This window comes from Podarcis pityusensis (genome assembly GCF_964106645.2).
Source record: "Podarcis pityusensis genome assembly, chromosome: 2".
NCBI classification, from domain to species: domain Eukaryota; kingdom Metazoa; phylum Chordata; class Lepidosauria; order Squamata; family Lacertidae; genus Podarcis; species Podarcis pityusensis.
This window is the reverse complement of record NC_138029.1, coordinates 64,031,762-64,050,331: the sequence shown is the minus strand read 5'-3', so window position 1 is coordinate 64,050,331 and position 18,570 is coordinate 64,031,762. Positions and strand designations below refer to the sequence as shown.

The 18,570-nt window shown below is 45.1% G+C and overlaps 1 protein-coding gene across 5 annotated transcripts in view; it reads right to left on the bottom strand.

Moving 5' to 3' along the window:
- SYNPO (synaptopodin) overlaps positions 1–18,570 on the bottom strand; it is an 86,144-nt gene that overhangs the window by 51,498 nt on the left and 16,076 nt on the right. The window contains exons 2-3 of one of the 5 annotated variants that reach the window (XM_080991348.1): positions 9,742–9,926; positions 9,038–9,591 (exon numbers count right to left, since the gene is read on the bottom strand). In XM_080991348.1, the coding sequence (XP_080847474.1) occupies positions 9,038–9,506 (469 nt within the window). In that variant the 5' untranslated portion in view covers positions 9,507–9,591; positions 9,742–9,926. Of the gene's footprint in view, positions 1–3,820; positions 4,463–9,037; positions 9,927–18,570 lie in introns of those variants that run through there. The other 4 variants (XM_080991349.1, XM_080991350.1, XR_013981892.1 and 1 more) reach the window with 4 other exon arrangements.

Genomic DNA, 18,570 nt, shown 5'->3' with positions numbered 1-18,570 from the left:
CTGAAGCTCACACGTGGCACCACCACAAAACCAGCCGAAGACAACTATCATTTGCGCAATACACCGGTATTCTAGACTGACTTCATGATGACTCCTTTGCAATCACAGGGTGACCCTTTTGCCCTGAATAGTCACTCAGCATTTTTCCAGTGCCATAGCAGATCTGTAGTTACTGAGAGTGTAGCCCTGGGCTAATTTTGTGATGTCTGAATATGAGTTTAAAGGAATGCCAGATCCCAATGACTTGAGAATTCTAGAAAACTGAACTCATCAGCATTTGAAACTGCTCAAAAAGCTGAAACCTGTACCCACCAAGAATCATCCTAGTTTTGCCAAAAAAAAAAAAAAAAAATCCTCCATCAATTTCTGTCTAGTTCTCATTTTTGTAAATCATGCATTACACCTGCCAATTCTTTGCTCTACTAGGGGACTTGTTGGATGTAATTCAAATCAGCAACAGACTCACCACTGCTTCCACTGTGGTCTTGCCTGTGTGGCATACTCTACTTTGGTTGAATTGCTGAAGTCAAGCTGAGCTGGCCCCACCATTGAGCAAAGTGAGACAGTCAGCTTAGGCAGTTGATTTGGGGGATCATTCGTGAAAGGGCAGCAAATTGCTAGCTATTCAGTGCTAGCTATTATTGACACATTACTGACATGGAAAGGATATGTTTCCTGATTTTTCTGCCTCGGGTGGCAAAATAACTTGCGTGGCCTTGGGTACCATGTATCTTGACTTGTGGGTGCAGCATTTACTACTTCGCTCAAGGAAGAAAGCTGCTGGGCTCACACTTCGGGAGATACTGTAGCAAAATATCCGCTCCAGAACCATAGAATCCAGTGGCACCTTAAAGACTAATGACTAGCACATTTATTGTGTCATAAACATCCACAGGTACTCTTTGTAGCTGTAAGTATGAGTGTTCAACCTGCTCATTGCTCAGGGATGAGACTGAGCACTCACAAAATCCTTTGCACAAACATCCTCCCAGCTTCCAAATTCTAGAAAGCTATCTTCTAAATTCCTATCACTCAAGACCTGACTGGACAGTGCAGGTTGAAGCTTGGGTGAGACATTTGATTGTTCAGGCAATTTTGAGAATTATAAAAATTCCTCAGAAAAAGGAAGTTGAATTTTTTTTTACTATAGAACAAAGTAGTGGTTTCTAAACTGTGTTCAGGAGAGTCCTTGGTTGCTTATGAGAGATTCCTCAATGAGAAGGCCCACAGCGCAGTGGCAGAGCATCTGCCTTGAATGCAGATGTTCCCGGGTTCAGTTCCTGGCACTGCCAGTTAGGACTGAGATTGACCCAGGGCCCGAAATCCAGGACACCCATTGCCAGTCAATGTAGACTATTCTGAGTTAGATGGAGCCATTTGTCTGACTTAGTTTAAGGCATTTTCTCATGTCCCTACATTCCTAAGGAGGCCAAGTTGACCAATGGCAATCTTTACTGTATTTCACAATTGCAGAAACACTACAGGGTACATTCTAAAATATGTTCTGAGTGCATGCAGGGCTTCATGCAGATTGGCCTAAGTGATGTGGAGGATACAATTTTGAATCAAGGCAAAAAAAAATAACATTGATGACACCCAGTGGCATGTTCAGTGCTCCTTCCAGCATGCGCCAGACTCTTCTCTAACACAGAGGGGTCCCCTGTGCAGACATTTGGGGTTTTCTCATCTCAGAAAGAAAGTCCATTCTTAAACGGTTCTTTTTAAATGTAGAAAGTTTGAAAATTACTGGCAAATAGAAAAGCAAGGTGACTTGCCCAGCGTTGTGTGGCAGCCTAGTGGGAGGGACAGCTACAGCAACTAAACTTTCTGTGGCTTCTGGCCCACATCTCTCAAGAAGTTTCATCTGATTTAGCATTAGCAGGAGAGTTGTTGGCTAGACACAGGGAAAGAGACACCATAGAGGTGGCTCAGAAGTATTCTTCTCCTTGGGTATTTTTAGTGCGGTGACTAGAGGGATAAACTAGGACCAACCATGATGCTCACCTTGGGCGAGTCACCAACCCTCCCCAACTGTTGTGAAGATATAATGGAGAAAGGGAAAGCCATCTATATCACCTTGAACTCCTTGGAGGAAAGGTGGGGGGATATACGTATGCAATAAATAAATGAGTAAAGTGACAGGTAGCTTAAGTAGTCTAAAAATATGCATGGTGGATCTGAATTCCTGATGCATAGAAAGCTTTGGCTGCAATGCCCAAAAACCCAGGCTCTGAGCAAAGGACGACATGGCTGTGAATGGACTCATCCCCCAGAAGTGCTCTCCGGTTGGCAGATTATTTTTACTGACTTATAATTTCTATTTATACTCCCTTCTTTCTGCCTGTTGGGTTTCAAGGTGATAATAGATGGAAGGGAAAAACTAACCCTGAACGAGAGGCTGAGCTGAGAGTGGAGAGTGAATAACATGATGCAAGACCTGATGACCAAAATATGGAAGATGTTCAGCTCCATCACATCCCACAGGATTCCCTTCATTGTTCTCCTCCCGCCTCTGCTTTCAGGCACCACAATCCACAAATTTGAAAGTCAAACCATTCCTTTTAGACCACCACATGAAGAAGGTCTGCAGAGGCTAGAGGCCAAATATATAATTAAAGGCTGTGTCTACACTCCCATCCAGCGCTCTCCCACCACACAACATTAGCCACAGTCCATGTCTCTCCTGCCGTTTCTTATGAAATAGTGCATTTTGATGCATTTCCTCCCAAAACCAGCCTCAATCCGAATTGAGAAAAAGAAGGACCTCACTGCATTTTCAGCCCAAGCAGCCAAAGAGACCCACGTGCCTTTGGAATGAGGTCATCCCTACATCATGGGAGCTCCCAGTGCACTCTCTGTTAGTGCAAATCCCCAAGGCACTACCTGGAATAGAGGTACTGGGAAAGGGCCTTTTCCCTCCATCCCTCCCAAATGGCATTCCCAACACCTGCTGCTGCTGACCATTGCAATTCCTCTAGTCTGCCATGCCAGCTACCGGTGACACCAGCAAGGCTGTGGGCATCATCGTTGCCCTGTATGGGGAATCGGATTCTCCAAATCAATGCATGGGGGGGGGGAATGTGGACATGCAGTAAACCCCCTCAACCCACAGAAAGTGCAAACGTTGGGAAAGAAGCAGAGGGAAAAGCAGCAGCAACCTCAGTCACCCAGCAGGTCCTTCATCCTGCGAGTGTTTATATACTGATCGATGCCTTATACCATTACGGATGGGGAAGACCCTTAAGGGACGCTTCCCCTCCAAGAGCGGCTGTCCTTAGACTTATCCAAAAGCACCATCACCACCCAATATGTGCCCAGACGCGCGTGGCAGCTCTTCCCGAGGGAAAACAACCCCCAAGAGTTTGCTGAGGTCGCAGCAGGAGGCGATCGGATCCCTCTCCGGCAACAGCTGGGAAGTTGGGCGGCAATCGCTGGACTCCGAGGGACTTGCGAGCGAGCGAGGAGACGCCAACACCGCAAGCCGGCCAAAGAAGTGACATCAGCCGCCCCTCGACTCGCCCTCCGCGAGCAACAAGTAGCGCAACCAAACAAGCGCACCGGGTGGGGATCCCAGGAGGTTTCGCTTGTGGGGGAGAGAGAGGTTTTACCTGGGGCCTCGTGGGGCAGGTCGCCTTGGCACGCCCCTCAACTCCCAGCCCAGCGGCTAGTAGCCACCCATCCGGCCCTCCTTTTAGCTCGCCCGCTGCTCCGCATGAGAGCCCATCCGGCTGGAGGCGAGGAGAGCAGGCGCAGCTTTCACTTTCCTTTCTGCCCGCCGCTCCCCCGCAGCCCCTCCACCTTCCACGCCCCCGCCTCTTACCTCCGCTCCGGACCCCGCGACTCCCCGCTTTGCCGCTCGCCCGGCTCCTCGCTCTCCTCCAGGCGCCTCCTCCGCCAGCCTCTCTCTCCCGCTGCCGGGGTTTTTTTTGCACAGCAGCTCTGTGTTTGTTTGTCTGCTGGCGGCAGCAGCGGCTCCCTGGGCTCCTCCGAAAGGGAGATCGGGTGACCCGGCTTTTCGCAGCAACTGGCCGTGTCTGTCAAAAGGGAAAAGGGGTGGAGAGCCGCCGCCACCCCAAACCCCTTCTCGGACTCCCCACGGCGAGCAAGGATGGGCCAGCCGGGGACTTGACTTTGCCCCACACGCTCTGGCTGCGTGTGCAGCGGCGGCAGCCAGAGAGCCGGAGGGAGTGCGCTGGCCTCAGCCCGGCTGACTCACTGGGACTTGCAAGCTTAGTGCCTGCCGAGGTGCTCTCGGTTTTTATTTATTTATTTCAACGCTCGCTCGCTCCTTCCCACCCCCGATCGCCACGCGCACTTCTTTCTTTTTTCCTTTTCTTTTTAACTCATCACACAAATTTCTCCCCATCAGATATATAGCCCTTTTGGTTTCCTGCAGCATTATCCGCCCCCTTGCCTATTTAAAAAAAAAAAAACAACTTGTCAGTTCCCTAAAAGGTGAATAGGAGTCGTACCTAATAGTAGCAAACGCAGCTTAGGCGTTGTGCAAGCGCAGAGATCAAAACAGTCGCTCCTCCGCTCGGTCCTCCGGGCGGCTACTGGAAATCCAGGCACGCCCCTCCTCGATCCGAAGCTGATCCCAGGAGGAGGGGACCGGAGGGCAGCTGAAAATGGCCCTCGGCCTCAGTTGCATGCAGGTGACAAGGTGGGAGGGAAAAGTGGGGGAGGGGGGCTCTGCCCGCTATAGGCATGCAGCCCCCTATTAGGGATGCCAACTTGAATAAAATATTGGGAGGAGGGCCAGTAACCCACCCCACCCCCGCATAATCGACCACAAGAAGTGGTGCATGCACAATGCCCATCAACTTCGGGGGGCAGCCCCCTCAAATATTTTATGGGGGGCAAAGGGATCTCAGCCCCTAGGAGTTGGCTCCAATGTCCCCAACAGGTTACCAAGGCAATGTGACCCTCTATATTTCTATTTATATGTTCTCCATCCTCTCTGAATGAATGAACAGAAGGGAGGAGGAATCCCAGGTGAGGAATGATTTGCACTGTGCGGGCCTCTACTGAGAGGTAACGTTCATGCCCCATGTTTTTGGAGGATAAGGGGCAAAGGGTCATATCTGATACTGCAAGCTCTGCTGACACAAGGGGCTTCCATGCAGAACTATGCTGTTTAAGTCCACCTGTGTACCAAATTGCAGAGTTCACACTATTGTGGCAGTAACTCAATCTTTGGGAGCCCACATGCGCCTTATTCTGAGGCAGAAATGTAGAAATGTCCCATCTGCAGACATCTCTGGTACTGGGATATTTTAATGTGCATGAAATTGTAGCTTTCCCCAGCCGTTTGGGGGATATATTTCAAGAATCCTTTTTTGAGTGAATTCTGAAACCAAATACGTTTAAATGCATCTGTCTTTGCCTTCCTATACCAGCCTTCTCCAAGTCAAAGATCAACTGTGAACTTCCTAACATCTTTCTAATATAATGCAGGTGGCACCTTCAGTTCATGTTCAGTTTGTCTACTATCCCCCTCCTTTTTTTACTAGAACCTTAAGATCCATCACTATGACTCCCATCAGCTCCAGCCAGCTGTGGTGTCTGGGGCTGATGGAAGTTGTAGTCCAAAACCTCTGCAGTACTCCAGGTGGGGGAAGGTTACCTTGATGTCTTTTCTACCCCTGGATCTTTCCCTTTCTCCCCACTTGCACTGTCCACCAGACTCTCCTCTCATCCAAGGCCTCGGTCCAGTATATCTGAAGGAGCGTCTCCACCCCCATTGTTCTACCTGGACACTGAGGTCCAGCGCCGAGGGCCTTCTGGCAGTTCCCCCACTGTGAGAAGCCAAGTTACAGGGAACCAGGCAGAGGGCCTTCACGGTAGTGCTGCCCTCCCTGTGGAAAGCCCTCCCACCGGATGTCAAAGAAAACAACAAATACCAGACTTTTAGAAGACATCTGAAGGCAGCCCTGTTTAGGGAAGCTTTTAATGGTTGATGTATTACAGTATTTTAATATTTTGTTGGAAGCCGCCCAGAGTGGCTGGGGAAGCCCAGCCAGATGGGCGGGGTATAAATAATAAATTTATTATTATTATTAATTATTATTATTATTATTATTATTAACTACTTTCCTGCTGGTCTTTGCATTGTTATCTCTTCCCTTTCCAGAGTCTCTGTTCTGTGGTACATCTGTGGCAAATGCACAGTAAATCAGTGCAACCTGGAGAGCCCGGCCACAGTAATTCATGCGCCAGTAAGCTGAAGACCAGATCATTGCAAATGCTTTATCCTTGCACCTAGTCCAGAAAGCTCCAGCTGGTGAGAAATGTTGTGGCTAGACTTGATGGGAACAGACTACTGCCAGCGAGGCTTTCTGACTTTTTAATTTTAACTGATTTTATCCTTTGTAACTAGTGATGTATGGAAGTGAGAGCTGGACCATAAAGAAGGCTGATCACCAAAGAATTGATGCTTTTGAATTATGGTGCTGGAGGAGACTCTTGAGAGTCCCAAGGACTGCAAGAAGATCAAACGCATCAATTCTTAAGGAAATCAGCCCTGAGTGCTCACTGGAAGGACAGATCATGAAGTTGAGGCTCCAATACTTCGGCCACCTCATGAGAAGAGAAGACTCCCTGAAAAAGACCCTGACGTTGGGAAAGATGGAGGGCACAAGGAGAAGGGGACGACAGAGGACGAGATGGTTGGACAGTGTTCTCGAAGCTACTAGCATGAGTTTGACCAAACTGCGGGAGGCAGTGGAAGACAGGAGTGCCTGGCATGCTCTGGTCCATGGGGTCACGAAGAGTCGGACACAACTAAACGACTAAACAACAACATTGTAACATTTGTAACATTTTTTGTAACTTCATTATACACCACTTAGAAACTATGGCGTTAGGTGGTATAGAAATTGTTGAAACAAGTAAATAAATAAACCCAAAGATTCAAGTAGTGCAGACATGGCCTCCGAGGCAAGAAGACACTTATCACCAATATCACCAACTGCGCAACAGCAAGGGCCCATTCATAGATTAGGTTGGTGCACAGAGGCTTCCTGAAACCTGCCAAGCAAAAGCAGATTACAAAAGAGGCAGCTGTACATAAGGAAGGGCTGTAGCTCAGTGGTAGCAGAGAATCTAGTTTACATGCAGGAGGTCCCTGGTTTGATCCCTGGCATCTCCAGGTAAGGCTGGGAGAAACCCTAGTCTAAAATCCCAGACAGCCATGCCAATCATTGTAGACAATCCTGTGTATGATAGGCCTTTCAATTATAATACTGGTTAGCTTTATGACTGCTGAATGTCAAAACAGCAAAGGCGCCAGATAAGCTGTTGCTAATAAGCTATATCTTTCAAGTTGTCCCTATAAAACATTACAAAACTAATCAGTCAAGTTTTAAAGTCCAAGCATCTCCAATCACTGGCCAGTTTTGAGAACTCTAGCTGAAACAGTTTAAAGTTTATCATTAACAATGTTGGCAGGGCAAACCTTATACTTCAGGGCAAAGCACCACATACATCTAATTTCTATATACTATAATTTCTATATACGTCATAGCTTTGGTTTATGTAGCAGCTCTGCTATTTAATTGTCATTTTAAAAAATGATCCAGGAACAATTGTTTTTCACTTTGGAAAATAGACTGCAGTTCCATCATGTCTGCCAACCTGGACTCTTAAAGTAACCCAACAATTTCTGGAAATGGTTTGTTGGTAGGCATCATAGCATAAGAATGGCCATACTAGATTAGCTAAAAAGCTCCACCCATCTCCACATTCTGAGCTAAGGGCAGCTCTTCAAGATGCCACAGTTTCGTCAGATTCTAATCCTAATTGGTTCCCGTGAGACTCAGCAAGTCTAATCATGGGAATCCCAAAGCAAGGTTTTTAGACAAACATCCACAGATATATATGGCTTTATAGTGATGGACGGTTATTATGTGAGATTCTAAGACAGACAGCCATATTGTCCCCTAGACCATGACATTATGCTGCTGTTTTACCCTGCACAGAGCATGCTAGCATCAAAACCTGGGGCGAGAGATCCTACATAGTATGGAAGAGAATAACTGAAGGATAGAGTTTTCATGGGCACCCTTGGCTAGGTGTAATGTGCAACCAGGGCCGGCCCACCTGGACTGAGGCAGCTGCCTCAGGTGGCAGAATCCCATGGGCCAGTGCCCTTGCAGGCACCCTGCCTTCCCCTGCTGCCACCCTGGAGAAGCAAGGCTCACATTAACACCCCCCCCCCCAAGTTGTTTTAAATGTACAGTAACCACATTTAGAAAAATTATATACATGCACCTGAGAACACGCTCTCTGCATAATGAATGGCACCTAACATGTTATAAGCCTTTTTCAGTTGCTTTGCTGGGGCAAAATCTGCTGTTCTTGTGGACCTGGTGTAGTACCTGGTTAGGCCCTTCAGTATATTCTCCTAGCACAAAAGGTGGCGGAATGTAATAGAAATTAATCATTAAAGCAATCGAGAAATAAAAAGTCAAAGGAAACTCAGATCCAGCTGAGCTGATCTCTGTCAACCACTAATCAGGTGAGTGCAGTACTGGCTAAATAATTCCCATCTCCACACAAACATTAAAAGCTGCTCTGATCTGCACCTTTTGTGTGTGTCATACTGGAAGCTACTTCCAGCTAATCTTGCATCCTAGGAAAGTTATGATCACCATCTCAGCCTCATAATGGCCAAACAAGCAGCTACTTGCCTTACCCACAAGAAAGAGTGAGGTTGTCCCGTCCCTCTCCCACAAGTGATTAGCTTGCTGCTCTAGGCAGTGTGGCAAGAACACCCACATGAGAAGGAGAGCAGGGGTGAAGAGCCTCACCATGACGGAAAAATACTGAACGATACTCACAGGAGTGGGTGAGTACTGGCTGCTAAACCATACATGCAGTGTGATTCAGGAGAAGCAGCACTGAATCTTATGGGATTCATAAGCAAGTAACTGAGCACAGGGCTGCACCATCAGTGACCACATGGAACGTATAGTGTTTTTCTTTCTTTCCCATGACAAGAATCAGGGCTGGGAGAAAAAAGTAAGGCCGCACTTACTTGCTTTCCTAGGTTCAGCCACAGGAGAAATAAGGACTCGCTTCACTTTCACCACTTTCCATTCTTGACTCGGGTCGCCGTTTTTGCTAAACCCAGGCTGGAGCAAGTCCAAAGCTGGCCTTGGAGAGTCTCTCGTCGTGGGGCACCCACCCCCTGATATCAGCCCGCTGCCATCTCCCTTGAATGGTAGCATATCTCCACTGGTTTTCCAAGATTCCTGCAAGAAACTCTTTCTTGCTGACTCTTTCACCTCTTGCTCTTCTGGCTCTGCTGGGCGATTCTTCCCAGCTGGGAGACATCTTTCACTGCTTTCTCTCTCCTTTCCTTGCAGGCCTTCCAAGCAGCCATATCCATCAACCAAGTCAGGCTTGGGCTTCTTAAAACCGTATGGATTTTGCTTTGCTTTGCTGGTCCCAGCGCAGCTGGATTGAGGTTGGAGACAAGGTTGCCGTAAGGTTGCCTCTAGCATTTTGTCCCTTTCTGCACTCTTACTGGGAAGGGTTCAGACAGTGCTTCATTGATTGGGTGTAGCAAGGACTAGCCTTTGATTCCTTCTAAGGGGAAAAAAAGATAAACCTCTACAATTTTGAACACTTGTCCAGGAAAGAAGGTTGAGTAAATAATTGCCAGGATGCTTTAATGCACTAATCTTTGCCCCAGCCTGAACAAGAAGATATTGAATGCAGGAACAGAGAATAGGATACCAAGTGTGGGTGTTGCACTTCTTCTTTTCAAAGAGGAATTGCAGACCCTTTGCTGTGAATTATTCTCTGGGAATCAAGCTGATCTTTCTGATGCTTCTTTATGGCCTTTAGCTGCTCAAGATGATCAAAGTGGAGCATCTTATGGAATTCTCCTTGTCTACTGCAGGTATTCAGAGCAAACAAATCTGAAAAGAAAGAAATGCACAACATTTAATTTTTAAACTTTGTCTCTTGCAGGAAAACATGGATCTCCAGCTTTTCCATAGTCTACTTAGATGTGTGGCTATACTGTTATATTTTAAATAACAAATGGTGGCTTTGCACTAGTGAAAGCATTTCCACACGTGCAAGGCAGGGCCCCTGATTTTCACCAACTGTCCCCTTCTCACTGCAAGACTCCCCATACCAGGCAGGCCTTTAAAAACTAGTCATGGGGGTTGGTAGAGTCTATAGAACAGTGTAAGGTACCATACGTAGGACTACAGCAGGAAGGGAGGATGCATGAAAGGGTGCCACCAGGCAGAAGTGATGTCCGCCAGTGCAGACATGGCCAACCTGCGATCCTCCAGATATTGTTGCACTAAAAGTCCCATCATCCATGCTGGCTGAGGATGATGAGATTTTGAGTCTGGCGATATCTGGAGGGTCACAGGTTATCCACCCTTATGAAACTGTTTAAGTTTAAATTGAAAATATGAATCTACATTAGCTTTAGAACCACAGAGTACCTAGCTTACAGGGGACCTGAAAAGTATCTAGCCTGGAGTTGCCCATAGGAGTTTGGGAACCCAGGAAAAGCATTGTAGTGTTTCCATGGCCAGCCATGCCACCATGAATTAGGTGAATCCCACCCTATGCTTTTTCACTGGTAGTTGGAATGGTCCTTTTTTTAAAAAAAATTATTTGATTTTACAAAAATGAGTTTATAACAATACCAAATGCATATCCATATACAGAGATTTCTCTGAGTCTCACGACTTCCCCCTTCCATGAGTCCTATTGTGAACATTTTCAACTGCATAATCTAATCTATATTTTGTATTCATCCATATTAACCATAATACCTGTTACATTACAAGTGATATTAAAATTCTGCTAATGTTTTCATCTCCTAAGTAAATTATAAATGTGGACATAGTACTTTTAGGCCACACATACATTTCTGGGTTAGAAGCGAGCTATAGTATTACAGAAATGCTTCTTTCTTCTCATACGGCCTCAGTCTAGTATATCTGAAGGAGCATCTCCACCCCCATCATTCTGCCCGGACACTGAGGCCCAGCGCCGAGGGCCTTCTGGTGGTTCCCTCACTGCAAGAAGCCAAGTTACAGGGAACCAGGCAGAGGGCCTTCTCAGTAGCGGCACCTGCCCTGTGGAACGCCCTCCCAGCAGATGTCAAAGAGAACAACAACTACCAGACTTTTAGAAGACATCTGAAGGTAGCGCTGTTTAGGGAAGCTTTTAATGTTTGATGCATTACTGTATTTTAATATTTTGTTGGAAGCCACCCAGAGTGGCTGGGGAAGCCCAGCCAGATGGGCGGGGTATAAATATTTATTATTATTATTATTATTATTATTATTATTATTATTATTTACTTGAAATATGATGTATTGTGCATAAAAGAGTCAAATTACAAATACTACACTATGAATGGACAGTCAATAATGTTTGGCTCTAAATTTTAGTCTCAAATTTAAGTTAGATTCTATTACACGGAGAATAAAAATGTGATCTACACTTAAAAAACTCTGGTTACATATATCTAAGCATCAGGTGAAAGCATTCCTCTTCTCCCAGGCCTATGTATTTTTGTGTTTTTTATATTGTAAACCACCCTGTGATCTTTGGATGAAGGGCAGTATAGAAAATTAAACAACAACAGCAACAACAACATCGTCCTGTCAATATTTATTCAACTCATTTTAATTTTGTATTATTGTTTTACACATGTATACCTGCTTTACTGACTTTGTGGCTATAATGCAGTGTAAATAATATGTTGTTCTAGTTAAAGCTTCCCCGTTTCTTTGTTGTGCTTGGGTGCACATTGCAATCACTTTGTGGTCTTTCATCTACATGCTAGAATTTACATGGGGTGGATTAGAGCAGGCACCATATGGGAAAGGAAGGAAAAGAACTCTATAAAGTGATGGCAGTGAAGTTGCTCTAAGCCAGGAGTCAGGAACCTTTGTCCCTCCAGATATTGCTGAACTACAACTCCCATCAAACTTGGCTAATGGCCAGGGATGATGGGAGTTGTAGTCCAGTAACATCTAGGGGGTCAAAGATTCCCCACACCTATTTTCGGTCAATGAATAAATAGAATTTAAGGCAGAAACAGAACAGACTTTTCTTACAGAGTCATCCCTGTAGTACTGAGATGACTACATCCCTTAACTGTCATCCATGAAATGGTTAATTTTGCTTCTTCTCAAAGATATGTGCTTCATTCATTTTTGGCTTTGTGTTGTTGTTTTTTAAAGAAGAAGTGATGATAAAACGCCCAAAGGGGCTTCTTTGATGACTCAAGTTCGCTGAAAAATTCCATACATTCTGGGATGGCAGTCTTAATCTCCCTGACCTGGGAGTTCATTCTGCTTCTTCATCAAGAGTCACATCACCAGGCTAATATTCAAAGAGGGCCTAGACAGAAAAGAATCTGTCAGGTACAAGAGAAGAGATGTGGTAGGCACAGGCAGGTGTAAAAACTCTTGCTAGCTGGGGCTCTTGCGGCATATCTCTTCCTTTTCTTCCATCTCTGATTTTCAGTTATAAACAAAGATAGATAAAATAAACTCTTGCTATAAGCAAAGACAAAACAATGGAACGTTTTTTTTTTAAACCCACTCTAACTGATCCCAGTTATATTATCTAAAGCCCCCCCCGGGGGGGGGAGAGGAATGGGATTACCTAGGAAGATGCTAAGAGGCATGGGGGGGGGTCATGAAATGTGTAAATAAAAGCTGGCATCATTCGATCAAGTTCATCAATTTTGCTGAATTAATTAAACCAAATACAGTGGTACCTCAGGTTAAGTACTTAATTCGTTCCTGAGGTCCGTTCTTAACCTGAAACTGTTCTTAACCTGAAGCACCACTTTAGCTAATGGGGCCTCCCACTGCCACCACACTGCCGCCATGCGATTTCTGTTCTCATCCTGAAGCAAAGTTCTTAACTTGAGGTACTATTTCTGGGTTAGCGGAGTCTGTAACCTGAAGCGTATGTAACCTGAAGCGCATGTAACCCAAGGTACCACTATAATTTTAATTGGCTTCTGACTAAACATACCTTTGTAAACTGTTTTGAATTTTATTTTATTCCTTCCAAACATCTGTTCTGAATAATGCTTTTATAGTATAGGGTCAGGAATGCCAGCCTGGCCCCACGATTCTGGGTGTGCATGGCCCTGGCACTGAAATTTGTGGATGCCCACCCGCTTCATGGATAATTTTGTGGGTGTCCGGGCACCCAGGGCCCCAGGGAGCCAGCACCTATGGGTAGGTAAAGTAGGGGGAACTGGGGATGAGTTTATAGAACCAAGTGGGTGGAGGCCCAAAAAAAGTTTGGGAACTGCTAGCCTCTGTATTGCCCTCTATGGCACAGCTCTCCTCATTCTACTGTGTCCCACCTGAATAAACCTCACAGAACTTTGCCCGCCAGGTATATATATATATCTGCTTGTGACTTAAAGCCTGCAGCATCTGTTGGCTTGAGGAGTGGCAGGCATCAGTTTCAAGCAGTAGGCTGGAAGTCCCCCATGAAAAAACTGCCCTCCTGCCATGTTCCTCAGATAGGAATGGCTCTGTTTCAAGAGGCTTGCTGAGGAGAATCTACTGATGAGTGAGTAACAAACACACACACACACACACACACACACACACACACACAGTTTGAAATGGAGCAGGCAGATGGGAGTGCTTACTCACAAGTAATTTGTCTGCTGTTCTTTTGCAAGTGTGAGCTGGACACCCACTGAAGAAGAAGAGGAAGAGGAAGAGGCGGCAGTGTTGGGAGAGCTTATCTGTCTTTCTCTAACAAGGAACCTCCCAGTGTAAAACCAATTTAAAGGGCCAGTTTCCTCCCCATTAACCTGCCTGATTCATGCCTTATCAGCTTCAGAGGTCTTGTTCCATGTGTCAACCGCCTCCAGCCCTGCCTGCTGCTGTCTGCTTTGAGGCAGCAAATGACAGGAGAGACCTGATCATGCAACTTATTCCCAAGGGAGATTCCTCTGAGTCTTTATTTTCTTTTAGATACCATTTTCTTTATTTGCTCAGAGCTTTCTGTCCTGTGTTTCTTTAAAACCAACTGCTCAGCTTTGGGTATTTTTACCATGGTGAATTTCTTTGTATTTTGATGTTCTTTGTTTGCCATAGCTAAAGAATAGCAAATGGGTATTTCAGACAAACCAACAATAGGTTAAACTGAGCAATTTACAAGGATGGTAAAGAAATTTGATTCAGCTTGCATTTAAAGGAGAACTTTCTCAGTTTGCACTTTCTGTAACAATAGGCAAACTGAAATTTTGCAATCTTACAAAATTCACGCTTTTACAAATTTCTCCAACCAAGTAAGGTGTGCAAAAATGCATGTACTAGTGTAAAGTGTGCGTATAAATGCATATATTACTGAAAATAACACAAAAACGCTTTGCAAAAAATTATATATTAGGGGGAAATACACACAATTTGGGAAAATTTTACATACAGCAAAAATGTGTATATTAGGAGAATTTCCACTGAAATACTGGTGTATTTTCAGGAGAGCTTTTTAAAACAAGAACAACCCCCACCCAAACTGATTAACATAAGAAATGAAGTTAAGATTGGAAAAACGAGTAACTGAGAAAAACCAAAATTGACATGTTTGCCCATCCTGACATGCAAACAAACTTCAATGGTTGCTCCACAAGTGGCCCACAAGGCATTGTTCTGTGCACAACAGACACAAAACAAGGAGCTCTGAAACAAAACTGTCTAGCCGAAGAGCCCTATCCACAAAATAGTTATATCAACAGCAGAATAAGGTTGATTTTATTGGGATGCAAGCTTTCTGCATATGAGTGCAGAGAGGGTAGACTTCTATCAGGGGTAGGGAACTTTTTCTGGTCAGTGAGCCAGATAGTTATCTCACCAGCCCCTGGCAGGCCAAATTTGCAGATGGGTGGGTGTGCCCATATGTCAATCACCTGACATCATAGTGACACCAGGTGATGTTGTGCTTTGAATGCCTGATTGTTGGTACTTCAAAGCACTGTGCTGGCTATCTGAAAGCCCTTTGCAAGGCTGATTGCGAAGGGCTTTCAACCCAGCCTGCTTGTTTAAACCCTCAAGGTTTAAGAAAGCCTGAAACTGATATCTCCTCCTCATGCTGTAAGATCATTATGGACTGATTCACACATGCACTGGAGTATAGTATGTCAGAGCTTTGCTCTGTGTCTTCCATCACACAGAACTTTGACCAAAATAAAAGTAGTTATGCCACATCAGCCTTAGGTATATATTGTTCTGTGCTGCATGGCATACAGTGCCATTGGTACAAACACTAGCGTCCTCCAGAAGCACAAATAGAGGGCTTATTCTGGATGTGATGGCTGAAGTCATTATGAATGTCAATGTGTTTTAATAGCAGCTTTAAATAAGTGAATTGGATTAGGGCCCATGGCAAAAGTGGTAAAGGGGAAGGGTTGGATTTCCCCTCTGACTAGACTGCTCTGATCTATATATCTTCACCTGCACATCCCATTTTAGCAAGGGGGAAAGATGTCACAAGTGTTAGTGGCAAGGAAAAAACTAGGTATAAAAGGAGACCTCCTGGATGTCAAGATCCAAGTTTGGGGAAAGAACTCTTTGGTGAGAGAACCCTAGCAGAGATTTAAATTAAATTTAAGTTTCCCTCTTCCCCCAGTATAGAAATATGATCACACATTTGTTCAATTAAAAAACGGTTCACTCACAAACTCTTCAAAGGTCCGGTTCATGTGATTTTCCGTACATCAGTTGGAAATGTTGCACAGGCAGTAAAACTTGGTTTAGTTACAGTCCTGAAAGTTCTTAAATTATTGGTATATGAACTCAAGAGTGCCTTGTTACAGCCATGCTCTTCACACACAGAGCATCCCTGGTAGACTGGAAGGGAACAAAGCTTGTCTCTAGTCCCTCCCAAAACGAGCTAAGCCTGGCAGGAGAGCTTACTCTATGCTCTTAGCCTCTTCTTGCATTAATTAGATGTAGGCATGTTGGTTATATGAGACTAGTAGTCCCACAAGAGTGAATGCATTAAATTTGTGCATTATGTCATATTTACTTAGGCCCTGGTAGGCACCTGGAAAGTCCTGGTAGGTATTAGGTAGGCATCTAAAGGCTATGTTTAGATATCTAAATGTGGCTTACAATCTCAATGGGTGTGAACATCCAGCAATCTCTATTGGATTTCCTAGAACCAGATTTGGAAGTCTGCATGTGTACTAAGGCTGGGAGATATCAACTTTTCAAGATCACAGTGTATCACTAGCCAAACATCGCAGTTGAAAAAACAAGATGCATTGACCTCTGCCCACGGGGTTGGGCTGGGACAATGCAGCTTGTTTGCACCACTCAGCTGGGGGAAGGAAACCCCCCCCCCCCAAGCTGAGACAGCCTCTGTGCTCTCGCCACTGCGGGGAGTGGAGCATCAGGGGTCCTATAACTACAGGTACTCACTGCGGGGAGTGGCAACCACACTCCCTCAGCTGAGCAGTTTCCATAGCCCCCACCCATATGAGGGCAGAGTGGGATGGCAGTTTCACTCAGCGATATATCACTGGTGAAACCACCACCCCTCCTGAGTCCCTCTGCTAGCAGCGCCCACTGGAGGAAGAAACTCTTGAGTGAAGCCGACTTCACAGTTTGCTCCTCATATTGGTCCTGGGCAATATATCAATATATCTCCCAGACCTAATGTGTACATTTTGCACTCTGCAATTTCTAGTCTCCTGGACTCAGAAGTATAGAACCTACCCTGTAAGATTCTGTATGCTTCCAATATCATGCAGCATGACCTCTGAAACCAGGAACTGCCAGCTTTTTGATAATTTAACAGTAATGCAGTAATTTCCTTTCAGAGAACAGTAGAAAAAAACCCTGTATCAAGCTCTCCCCATGATATAGGTTATTGCATACTCATTTTGCATTTTATTTGATGAAAGGGATGAATACGCCCCCTTCCAAAAGGAATACTAAAGTTAACTTTCCACCTCCTACACAAATATGTTTTGGCAGGCACGGCTCTCTTCAGCACTGTCAAACTAAGGAGAAAAAGGGCTGGGAAAAGGTTCTTATTCAGCTATCCCCATCTGGTGGGGAAGGTGAGTGCTTCAGCAGCCCAATTCAACCATAAATATTGCAACCCCCAAATGGGCAGGATAATCCCATAATATGCCTTAGGTAAACTCAGTGTTTCGACAACCAAGTATTATTCATGCTGCGCAAGCTCATGCAGCGTTTGGTTTCAAAAGCAAGTTTCTATTATTGGCCGCAAAGGTAGGTAAAAGCGTGTGAGCAATGTCTGGGGAAATATCGGAAGCTCTGGGAGGAAGGATGTTTGTGAAGGGGTGGAGTAGTCGAGGGTGAGGTTTCACTGCTCTGTGTAGCTTCTTGTCCTTCCTCAAGACTGCCATCACCATCATACACATAGGGTGCAAATATATCAAAGCTAGTATATTTGTGTGATGTGTGTACAATGTTCAGCCTTTCTTGGCACAGACTCTGGAGTGTGTGTGTGTGAACAAACATACCCACAAAGAATCTGGATCATCTTGATACAGAGTTCTGATATTTTTAGTGCAGGCTGCTGTACCAAGCCCTGCTTTAAGGTTAATGAAAATGACCACACAATATGATAATCCTTAACATTTGTTCCCTACTCAATAGAGCTGTAAATAAACATTACATAATCAGTGCTAGCAGCAGCTCAGTAAGGGACCTCTAGCAACAGGAATAGTATGCTGCCTCTGTTTTTAAGTCCCTTTTACAGCAGAGATCCCAAATAGTGGGTGTATGTGCCTTCTTCCAATCCCACGTACTGTGGATATTACTATCTACGGTCTGGATATTTGCTGAAACTGTAATTTCTAACTGTGTTAACCATGTAGTTTACCAGTTTTCATTGTGACGACAGTGAAAGTGATTCCCTCTCTCAACCAGAACCTCTCTGTTGGAAATTGCAATCCCAACCCTCGGGTCATGCTCAGCTGGTTGGCCAAGACCTGTCAATGAGTCATGGGAGTCTTGCAGGTTCCCAGGAACAGTTGAGGCATCAAGGATCACAAGGTCAAGGAGTGGTCTGACCAACAAGAGCACCAGTTTGGCCCCTAACAAATCTGAAATGTTCATGTTGGGTCCTTTTAATAATACCTAGAAGCCTATCCTGTGAGACTGTGGGTACCAGCAGGATCTTTCTGAGGGGAAACTTCTGGAATATGAGATGGGAGTCAGCCGAATTCTCCAGGGACCACTTCTGAAATATTGCATTGGAAATACTATACCATGCCATGAAAAAAAAAGCTCACAGATGTGCATAAAGTGACCAGGTAGCTGAATGGGTCCCTTTTTGAGCTTCAAAGCAAAAATACATATAAGAGGCTGCATGAAATGGAATAAGGCAGCCTAGGGGGAAAAGAGGTTCTTGGGACCCAACCAGACCAGAAAACAGAGATCCATGAATGGGTTTTCTAAATTTTGGCAAATGGTAGCTGTACAGAGATGGGTGGGACCCATATCAGGACTGAAGTGCTGGTGGCAGGGATTAACCCTATTTCCATTTTCCAAGTGAAAATGCCCTCTCCAG